This window comes from Colias eurytheme, chromosome 9, assembly GCF_061535395.1.
Source record: "Colias eurytheme isolate Ceu_HAF_F1 chromosome 9, ilColEury1 Martin Lab GWU primary, whole genome shotgun sequence".
Classification (NCBI taxonomy): Eukaryota; Metazoa; Arthropoda; class Insecta; order Lepidoptera; family Pieridae; genus Colias; species Colias eurytheme.
This window is the reverse complement of record NC_142988.1, coordinates 10,171,339-10,182,835: the sequence shown is the minus strand read 5'-3', so window position 1 is coordinate 10,182,835 and position 11,497 is coordinate 10,171,339. Positions and strand designations below refer to the sequence as shown.

The window sequence follows — 11,497 nt, the reverse complement described above, 5'->3', positions numbered from 1 at the left end:
TTAAAAAACAGTTTAAAAAAGTTCTGTCTTGGACGTCCGTGTCTGTATGTGCGGATCCTTTTTCTTGTTAACACGATAGCGACCGAAATACTTTACTAATCGAGTCTTTTTTTTTCTCTTACGCTTGAGTATGCTCAGGAATAGAACCCTTTCATTTTTCAGGGTCTGATTCGATGTGGTTTAATTGTTATTAAATAAACAAAAATAATAATTAATAAATATTTATTAAAAAAAAATTATGAGGCGTGCACTTTTGGATTTTCCAAATTATTTTCTTTTATGTTTACGAGCTTTATACATATTCGATTCGATTGACGAGTATTATATTAAAATATTCACTGTGCTGTACAATATGTTTATATTTAATTTATCTAAGAGTAGGTAAGAAGAAATGAATACGATAGATAGTAATAAAAAATAACATTTTATTTAAAAATGTAGAGTGTAAAGTGTTGCGCTACCACAAACATAAATAGATTTTTAATGCTTCTCTAGAATGTGATATTTTTTTTATGAATAACCAATGATGGACCGTATCTATTAAATAATTTAACGTAGCTATACGTATAATTATGAAATGTGTTTGGTCTTTACCCAATCGTTTATAAACTTTACAAAGGATTCAATATAAGTAGGCTAGGTACCTACTTAGGTTATTTTCACATACCAATCCTACTAATATTATAAATGCGAAAGTTTGTGAGGATGTGTGTGTGTTTGTTACTCTTTCACGCAAATACCTACTACTGAACTTCGGTTCAGTTATCAACAATGAAATATAGCATAGAAGGTAACTTTGAATAACACTGACATAGGATAGTTATTATTCCGGAAATCCCACGGGAACGGGAACTATGCGGGTTTTTCTTTGAAAATGCGAGCGAAGCCGCGGGTGGAAAGCTAGTCTTAAATAAATTGATGTTCTAGTATGTAGGTATTGTATAGGACATAGGTACAGACACGTCTTTTTGTACTTTTTGTAATTTGTAGACAGACGAAGAATTGTTTAATGATTGTTTATTAATAATTTATATCCATAACAAAATAAATCCCAAAATGTACCTACCTACACGTACCTATAATTAGTATAGATAAATGTGAAATAGCACAGCAGCTCTGCAAAGTAATTAATCTAACAAAATGCAGGTATTTTTTCTTAGAAACAAGAAAGCGGAGCATGCATGCACAACGAATAGATGCCTGATAAACTTGAACATGATATATTTCCGTGCCTAATTCGAATTAATTATTATTTATTAATCAATAATTTATTGCAAACTCTGAGGCTGGTCATTTACATTATCTATCTGGAGAGGTTCTCAATAAAATAAAAAATGGATGAGTTTATAAGGAAATATAAAAAAAGATCGGTATCAACTAGAGAAACCTGATTTACCTGATAGTCATAGGTACCTATAGGCTATAGCTAATTTGTAGTTAGCTAGGTTATTCATATTATGTTACAGTACCTACTCGTCACGTAAAGTGTGTTTGCGCATGGGTAAAGTATCGTACCAAAATTATGTGCTTATTGTTATTTTTTTTGAATTAAGCTCGGTAATTGTGGCTTTGCACCACACTTTGCACTTATATAATTATTATTCTTATACCACCTCATACCACCAAATAGGCCGATAAATCGCCAATGCGCAGCTTGACCGTCAGCGATCTTTTTACATGACGCGACCTATACCTACGTGGATGCATCATGATAATAATATATTATGTAGTACGACTCTATCTCATTTCATCAATTATTTTGAACTAATCCCCAAAAGAAAATGACAATATTATGTGAGATGCATAATGGTAGGTAAGATAGAAGCGATAAAACTGATTGAATGTGTATCATCATCATATAGTTAATTCATGAGATCTGAGGTCCCACGCAGTTCAAACAATAATTATGGAACGGATCGTGGTTGGTTCCTCTTGTAAATGTATCGAAATTTTTTAGTGTTGTGGGAATAGTGGTAAAGAGTTATTAGTCTTTGGTTTTATAGACTACTAGCGGTCCGCCCCGGCTTCGCTCGTGGTACATATTTACGTTTTCTCTACATAAGAACCATCCTCGTACTTCAAGGAATATAATAAAAAAAGAATTATCGAAATCGGTTCAGCCGTTCTCAAGTTATGCGCTTACCAACACATTTTGGGATTCATTTTTATATTATAGATTAAATTTTTCTCAATCAATACCTACACCAACTTGTAAAAAAGGGATTTTAAAAGTAAAATAATGTTATACTTATACCTGCGTTAATGCAATGAACATCAGAATTTCTGTCACGGCCGCGGCGGTTGCTCAAATTCAAACATTTATTTATTGAATTTACCACTCCCGTAGGTAGGTATTTACCTAGAGTAGACTTGAGCACATTGTAGGTATTATTTATTTTACATTATATTATAATGCTGCTGCATTACCTACTGTAGAGTTTAGAGTAAATCTATAGGTACTAGGTACTAATCCATACTAATATTATAAAGAGGAAAGGTTTGTATGTATGTATGTATGTATGTATGTATGGTTTTCACGCATAAACTACTGGACCGATTTTGATGAAATTTGGCACAGATAATCTTTAGACCCTGAGAAAGAACATAGGCTAACTTTTATTGCGAAATATGTACCACGGGCGAAGCCGGGGCGGACCGCTAGTCTAATACATATTATAAAGGCGAAAGTTTGTAAGGATGTATGGATGTATGGATGTATGGATGTATGGATGTATGGATGTTTGTTACTCTTTCACGTAAAAACTACTGAACCGATTACAATGAAATTTAGCACACATATAGAGGGTAACTTGGATTAACACATAGGATAGGTTTTATCCCGGAAATCCCACGGGAACGGGAACTATGCGGGTTTTCCTTTGAAAACGCGGGCGAAGCCGCGGGCGGAAATCTAGTAATATTATAAAGAGGAAAGGTTTGTAATTATAAAATTATGTATGTATGTAGGTATGTATGGTTTTCACGCATAAACTACTGGACCGATTTCAAAAATTCTTTCACCATTAGAAAGCTGCATCTTCACTGAGCAACATAGGCTATATTGCATTTTCAAAAAAAATAGAGATCCTTACCAAAAATGCTATAATGTAACCCAAGGTGTAAAAAATTCCTTAATAAAAATTCTGTCATCGCGTGCGTTGCGGAATCTATTCCTTGAAGTACCTACGAGGATGGTTCTTATGAAAAAAACGTTAACATGTAGGTACCACGGACGAAGCCGGGGCGGACCGCTAGTAAACAATAATTAATAACCAAATATCTATCAATACAAGTGCAATCATCCTTCTTCTTTTCTGATGGACGGATACGAGATATGTAACTATAAGTAGTTAATTAATAGGTATCAATTAGGTTTTGTAGACACAGTCTGATTAGGTACTTAAGGGTCTTTTTTTAATTTTTAACCAAATTCAAAAAGAAAGGAGACGAAATCGGTGACTCAATTAGATTTTTGTCTTTATTTTATAAACAAACAATTTAAAAGTTTTATTTACCTATGTCGTGGAAGCGACGGCGAACGTTATTAATTGTAGAGTGGCTTAAACATGTGTAGATACATTATTAAATGAACTATTCTTGTACAAAATCTTACAATAATCATTAATTGAAACTTAGCCTTTTTAAGAGTTAAATACCTAAATCCTCAATTACTTAATTTCACTTGAAATGTGACACATCCAGCTATCTGAAGGAATGCTACCTCATTAGGCGTATTTTAAAGCTTCGCACATCCGGTGATAACGGGTCAGAGGGTGAGTAAGCGGTGATAAGAGTTAAATCAGTAGTGATAAGGTGACAGTAAGATGTCATCGGAATGACAAATTTTTGGCATTGATAATTTATCAGCTATGATGCATGCATATTATTGTAGTGAGTGAAGGAAAAAAAAAAGTTTATTTTTTATGAAAAAATACGTGTTTATTAATAAAAAACTGAACTAGTGTAGAATCCATGTATCCCTACTAATATTATAAATGCGAAAGTCCTCTCAACCGATTTTGATGAAATTTGGCACAGACAATCTTTAGACCCTGTGAAAGAACATAGGCTACCTTTAATTGCGAAATACCTACACATGTATAACGGGCGAAGCCGGGGCGGACCGCTAGTAAAATTATAATCGTCACGCTAATTACATTCTACGGTACCTACTCATTTTATTTAGGTAATTAAAAAGATTCGTAAATTACAAGCTTTGCAAATTTTATTGTGGTAACGTGTAGGTACAAGTGAAGAAGTGGTGTGTCGTAAATTAAAATCATGTTTTATTTGTTTAACCTACCTACCTATAATAAAAAATATTTTTTATAATATTTATAACCGGAATATTTAGATCTACTAATTTTATAACTCTAGGTCAACGCCCTCTGTACCTCACAATTTGTTTATTTTATATTAGGTAGGTAGGTATAAACTTTCTGCTCGGCACTGGTTGCTTGGAAGAAATTGCTATTTAGCAATAAAGCCGCCAATTGCTTTTGATGTCCTTGTATTGTAAAATTAAAAATTGTGTGCAATAAAGAATATACATATAACTATAACTATAAATTCATATCTCCTTGCATGCTTGACTGCTCGGCTCGCGTAAACTTGAGAGCGCCTATTAGGTACCTATTAATAGGTAGCCTAAATTAACCCTAATTCGAGAAAAAAATGCTCTTTGTTCTAGAGAACTAGTTTTCAATACAAAAATTAAAATTTATTGTAATTAAGAATGGTCGAACTTTACAAAATGTAATAATGTGAGTTTTAATAATAAAATAGATCATCAGGACTAATGTGGAACTTTGAACGAGTAAGAGCTTCAGTTATGGACGTAGGTAAATATTAAAAAAATGTTTTTATCTAAACTTTTTACGTACGTAGAGTACCTACTACCACGGACGGAAAGCTCGTGAAGTGAGAACGCTTCACGAGCTTTCCGCCCGTGGCTCATCCGCGTTGACTAAACCTTAACAAATTATAAAATATATTAAACCGTTCTTCTTAAACCTATGTAATTATTAAAAAAACCGTACATCTATTTCCAGTGCGTAACTATATCTACTTTTAAAGATCTAACTAAGGATTTGAAAATTGGTAGGAATTTACGCATACCACGCATAGAGATGGGCAACAACTGACAAGTTAATATTAAGTTAAAAACTAAAACCGCGTTTAGTCTCATTAAATGTCTTTATACCTAGGTACCTACTACCTACTGATTCTTTAATCACAACTCCTAAACGGTGGTAATTTTTTCTGTATTTTGACAATTCAAATTCAAAGGCGCTTCTAAAAGAAGTCTAGTTGAATGAATGTACCTATGTTTGAGTTTCAGTTTAACTTAAAAAGGATTTCTAGCAGGTTGAATTATGAATAGCTAGGTATATCTAATAACTAAAAACAATGAAAATATCTAAGCTTATTAAAAAAACAGTTCCATATTCCAAACCAGCTGTTAACAATAGGTTTTCATCGATACATGCGCCTACGCATCAAATGTCAGATCACCTGCGACGAGGGGTGGAAAGCTCGAGAGGCTATACAAAGGCTTTACAGAGTCATTAGTTATGTGTCGACCAATGAGAGGAAAGGGGCGTGGCCATGCGCACGCGCCGCCCGAGATCCGTCGCGCTGTCAGTGTAAACGCAGCTGTCGTTACGTGATCACGCATCTAATGATTGCTGTTCATTGTCTAATGGACATTTGAACGTGTTTTTCTATTGTGATTTTTGTGTTTTTAATACTGAAACTGTTTGAACTACTCTTTATTTGACGGGAAATGTTATAGTGAAGTGGTTTTTGGTGACATTTTTTTATTGATTTTAAATTCAATATGATGATGGATCAGGCCCATTTCAGTGAATATCTGCTAAGGCAGCAAATGCTGCACGCTGCTTCGTTGAGTGGTTTGCGTAAGTCACTCAATTAACTATTTACTATGAATTATACCTATAGATAGATGATAATATCTATCAATAATTGAGGCTATATTTTCTGAAACATTTTTTCTTCATTAGATAATCTATTATTTTTCTTAACCTTTGAAGTTTTTTCTACTTTTTATAACTGATATTTTTTAATCATTTATACGTCGTAGTAAGGTAATATTAAAGAAAACATTTTTTGCACACCTAGGAAAAGTAGTGCTCTATTGTTACAATAAGATATTGAGGGTAGTGTGCAAATTGATACATAATCATACATGGGTAATGAATGAAAACACATCAAAAGAAATTCTATAAAATATGTAGGTATCTAATTGAATTATTTTTCACATTTGACAATTTAATGAATCTTCTGTCTCATTCTCAAACAAATAAAGACAATTATATTTTCATTTACCTACCTACTCTTAAATAAATATTTAAAGTAAAATCGTAGATATACCTATATGTAGGTAGGTACTATAACAACATAGAAATGTTAATAATACGCCATATTCAATAATAAGCTACATACTTGTTTTATATAGGTACCTACCTAAGGTTATAATATAATCAGTTAAGCCTATGTTTGAATAAGGTCATTATATCGTATAATTATTTAATGATTGTATAGAAACTTAATAATTGTTTAACTGAATTGATAACTTCCATTTTTAAATTGTAGGGTTATGTGTCTATAGAACAACTATATCTATATAATATACAAGGTCTCAAAGAATAATTCTAAGTGGTTCTTAGTACTATAGAAATAAAGGCTATTGCAAAAACTAGATTCTAAATGAGATAATCACATTATTATGTATGATAATATCATGAAATAAAAAATGCAGTTGTGCTCAGAGCGCGTTGATGTCTTATTTATTGCGCGCTAGTTGTGTTTTGACGTGTTATATTTATTTAATGTTACCTTCATTTTTATCAATATCTACCAAATGAGTAAAATAAATTATTTACAATAACTCCCTTACAATTATAATAAACAACAACCATATTCACCATACGGCATCAACAAATTTAAATAACAATGCAGTCAATTGAAAGTGTTTTTACTAATTCTTATAAATTATTATATTTATCTTTTTATTGCTATTATATTATATTTGTTATAGAAAAATTTATTAGTTCAATAAAAATTATATTCATAAATCCATTCATATAGGTAGATATTATAAGAAGAAAGAAAATCGAATAATAATCCTACACAATAAATATAATTTTGTATTCATATTTGTGAAATAAAACATTTGAACGTTGACAACAGAATCATACCTATAGAATGGGTCAAATTATTTTATATACCTAACTGTTAAGGTCATAAAGGTAATTTTTGAAACCAGGTAGGTAGGTATACCTACATTAATAAAGCCATATATGTGAATCCAAGAGATCATCATTACAACTTGAAAAAATAAAACGTCGTATAAATGACCAGAATTCAGCCAGACCAGAATAGCAATATGATATTTGGTAGGTAATAAACATAAATCCTAAATAAATATAAAGTTCATAACAAAAATATGAAATATTTTATATGAACTTCGCAAATATATTTGTGATTTAAATATAAATTATTGCAACGCTTGTCTTATAAATTAGAAAATATTTGGAGATTTTTTGATACAGTCTATGAAAAATTAAATTTAAAAATTTCACACAATTTTGGAAATCATAATTTATTAAAGAATAGTTTTTTATAATATTTATCTATTACATACAATATTGATTAGTGATTTGTAGAAGTTAATTCCACACTTTATTGCAATATAATTAAAAGATATTGAAAGCAGAGTGCTAATGTAGGTAATGTGTAAATTGAAAACTAAATAAATTCTTCTTAAATTTTTCGCTTTTCAATTTTTTATAATTTTGCCAAATGACACTTTCGTATTTATTATATGCTTTAATTAATTTATAACTTCAAAAAAATACGTTATTTAGAAATTACGTCACTCAAAATTCTCTCCATCGCAAAATACCGTAAGTTAAAAGTTGTAAACTCAAGGCTATCGATTTGTACCGCAATGCCCGACGGAATTGGCAGTTATTTGATTGCTTCCTACGTGAATCAAAGATCAAACGCACCGCGTGATTATAATTACAAAATATATAACCTTTTACTCCTTCAACGATATAAATTATGTAATTGTATTATTCCCGGTACTTACTGCAATTGTAATCAATTACAATTAGTCGTTTATAAATTGCACGCCTCATAAGCGAAGCGTTGAGGTGGGTACTACTGTCACTTCGCGCAAAACATCTGATTTTTCAAACTTAAAATGTCTTTATGTATCATACATTGCACTTGTAAGATAATACATACACACACATATTAAGAAAAAACACTACTTTTAACGTTCATGATATTTTTGATGTCATTTTTGTTATTTAAACTAGTTAAAAAACAGTTTAAAAAAGTTCTGTCTTGGACGTCCGTGTGTCTGTATGTGCGGATCCTTTTTCTTGTTAACACGATAGCGACCGAAATACTTTACTAATCGAGTCTTTTTTTTTCTCTTACGCTTGAGTATGCTCAGGAATAGAACCCTTTCATTTTTCAGGGTCTGATTCGATGTGGTTTAATTGTTATTAAATAAACAAAAATAATAATTAATAAATATTTATTAAAAAAAAATTATGAGGCGTGCACTTTTGGATTTTCCAAATTATTTTAATTTGTAATGCAAGTCAATAATTGAATGATCAGGTTATTTTAATAATACAGGTTGTTGTTGTGTATTTACTCAAGCAGATGATTCTTATTTATTTTAATTAAACTTTATAAAAAATATAAAAATAATGAAGCTTATTTTAGATTGTTTCCAGCGATAAAAATTAATATTATACGCTGTATTTATTGTTGTTTTATAGTGGTTTGTTTCTTTAAAATATACATAATATTAATGAGTTTCTTGCCGATTCTTCTCCATAGATACTCCTTTCCGAATCGGTGGTAAATGTTAAAAATACTTATGTAATGACGATTCGAAAGTGCTACTAAATAAGTAAATAGTAGTCTAATTGAATAAATGAATGTTTGAGTTTGAGTTTGTATATTTTAAATGATTTTTGCTGTTATTTTATTATTTTATGTTTGTTTTATGTTAGTTTGACTATACTGATAGATCGCTTAATGCCTTACGTGTCATGTACAATAATGCGTTTAGAATGCTGTTGGGACTGCCTCGCTACTGCAGAGCGTCTGGAATGTTCGCTAATGCGCATACTGACGATTTCTGGGCGATAATACGCAAAAAAACAGCGTCTACATTTGATAGAGTGCGGCGCAGTCGCAACAGTCTCTTGATGGTAATTTCGGAGAGATATATGTCATCTTTCATGGGACACTTTGTGCGTAAACTTGTCCATTCAAAGCGACAGGTTTACGCATAGGGTGCCCCGTCAACTGATGATAGTACTTTAATATTGTACCTACTAACATTAGCTTTTAAGTCACGTACTAACATTAATGGATCCCTGTCATCTAATTGTTTAAATAAAATAAATAAACTATCATTTTTTTGTATTTATTTCAGAGCATAGAATAGGCGCGGACGCAGAGCCGCCCGCGTGCGAAGCGCGGTTGCTCAACGGTGAACTTTGGAGGAGGTTTCATGACATTGGAACCGAAATGATCATAACTAAGGGTGGACGGTAAGTTCCTGCTTTCATTTCTTTTAATTTATTTTATTGTATAGTTCTAGGTGTAGAAAATAAAAGTCACAATTAAGTTATAGACATTCCAAGAATATGATTAGAATTACAAAATTAGGTAAGTAAAATCTTAGATTTATAAAAAGTTATGAAAATATTCAGATAAATTTCATATTTATGATTTTTGGTTACAAGTAATAAGTTTATATAGTCATTAACAGGTGAAGATATTAACATTTAAATGTTTACATTCAACAGTTTACCCATCAGTTATTTTTTATAGAGGTACCTAGGTATCTTACTATCTTACTAATGGCTCAATCTACCAATATCCGATGACGTTTACAAATCTGTCTTCAATAAACTAAAAATTTATGAATACCACACGCAAAAATAATAACGAAATAATTGCATTTCCGCATAATTTTGAAAAATGAAATAAAAGTAATCATATACAAAGCAGCTGTCACGTCGCAGTCTCCAGCCCAATCACACAACATGTTGGTTATCCGCCATTAATTTGAAAATAACAACAAAAACTTAACGAAAAGCCATTAGGGCTGCCGAATCTGACGCGGGGCTTGTTAACGGACAATTTGGGAGTACGGCCGGACCTCCATCATAGACAAAACAAACATCTGCCTCGACGGCAATTTGTGCATTTCTCTAAATGGTCGAGCACAAATTACACCTTATTATAAGCTTGTTTGCTTTACGACTGTACCCCTACAATTATTTTTTTTCATCGATAATGCGAAGCCAAGAAATTACACAGTTGTGGCGATCTCGGCGCCTCCGACGTTTCCTGCTCTCGGGAGGCCCATTACGCTCCGCCCGTCGACTTGCCGGCGATATTTGCGCATAACCCTGACCGTGACAAACGCGGTCGATAACACATTTAGTGCACATTAAAATCAATTTGTTCAGTAATTATCAGGCAGTAATCACCGCAGAGATGTGCCGTAACAACGGCGGTGGGCTAATTAAATGAGCTCAGAAAAACTGTAGCGGTTTTTGCAATTGAATAGCGCAAATGCGCGGCCGGTGTACCGACATTGCGCTGTTGCCACGTCGCGTGGATCGCCTTTTTTCACGTAATTAGCCCCTCTCGTCTTAGCTCCTGTCATCTTCTACACGTTTTTTCTAAACCGCTGCCGGCGGACCACCGCGCTGGATGCCAGAATTTCGATAATTTACCGCTTTATTCGTGAATCTCGTTAACTGCCCGCGCCGGTCCAGAGGTCACTTTTGTTTGTTTTGTATTAATGATCCCGTGAGCCGGGGGCGCGCCGGCGCCGCTCGTGGCGCCACGGATCGAAATGGGTCAAAAATATCCAACATGTTCTTATTGAACGCTAGTTGCACGCCACCAAATTGAGTTATTTCGTTTCTAAGCTCACGCATTCGTATTAAGTGAAAAACTTTTTAAATTGGGCTCTCGCTTCGTGCTTTTAGATGTTGTTCAAATAAATTTCTATAGAGGGGATAAAGTTCGAGGCGTAAATAGAAAGCGCAAACAATGAAATTTGGGCGGTTCGTTTGTGCAACGCATTTTATACATAGGCAGAGTTAACACCTGCCGATGCAGCGGCCATGCGCGCTCCTATATACATACAGAACGCTCCTCAACGTTCCCACCTGCATCGGTGTAAATTAACACAGCATACAATTGCACCACAAGGCTGAGGAACCACCAATCAAAAGAACTGTTCAAAACTATGTTTGTTCTAAGTGATTTATGCTGCAGTAAAGTTCAGTAAACAATTTGCCCTAATAAGTTTGTAAATTTTAACAACACTCTATAAACAAAACGGTTGTTTTAAAAATAGAGTAACCTAATTTCATAGCCTAATAAAAAGTGCATAAACTTTACTAAAAGTGAACTAAAATTT

At 32.8% G+C, this 11,497-nt stretch overlaps 1 protein-coding gene across 1 annotated transcript in view; it reads left to right on the top strand.

Annotated features, from left to right (window-relative positions):
- Positions 1-5,656: 5,656 nt before the first annotated feature.
- Positions 5,657-11,497, top strand: part of LOC149906086 (T-box transcription factor TBX6-like) — a 28,545-nt gene continuing 22,704 nt past the window's right edge. Inside the window, exons 1-2 of the mRNA XM_090105616.1 lie at positions 5,657-5,918; positions 9,488-9,605. Of these exons, the coding sequence (XP_089961742.1) occupies positions 5,840-5,918; positions 9,488-9,605 (197 nt within the window). The 5' untranslated portion in view covers positions 5,657-5,839. The remainder of the gene's footprint in view (positions 5,919-9,487; positions 9,606-11,497) is intronic.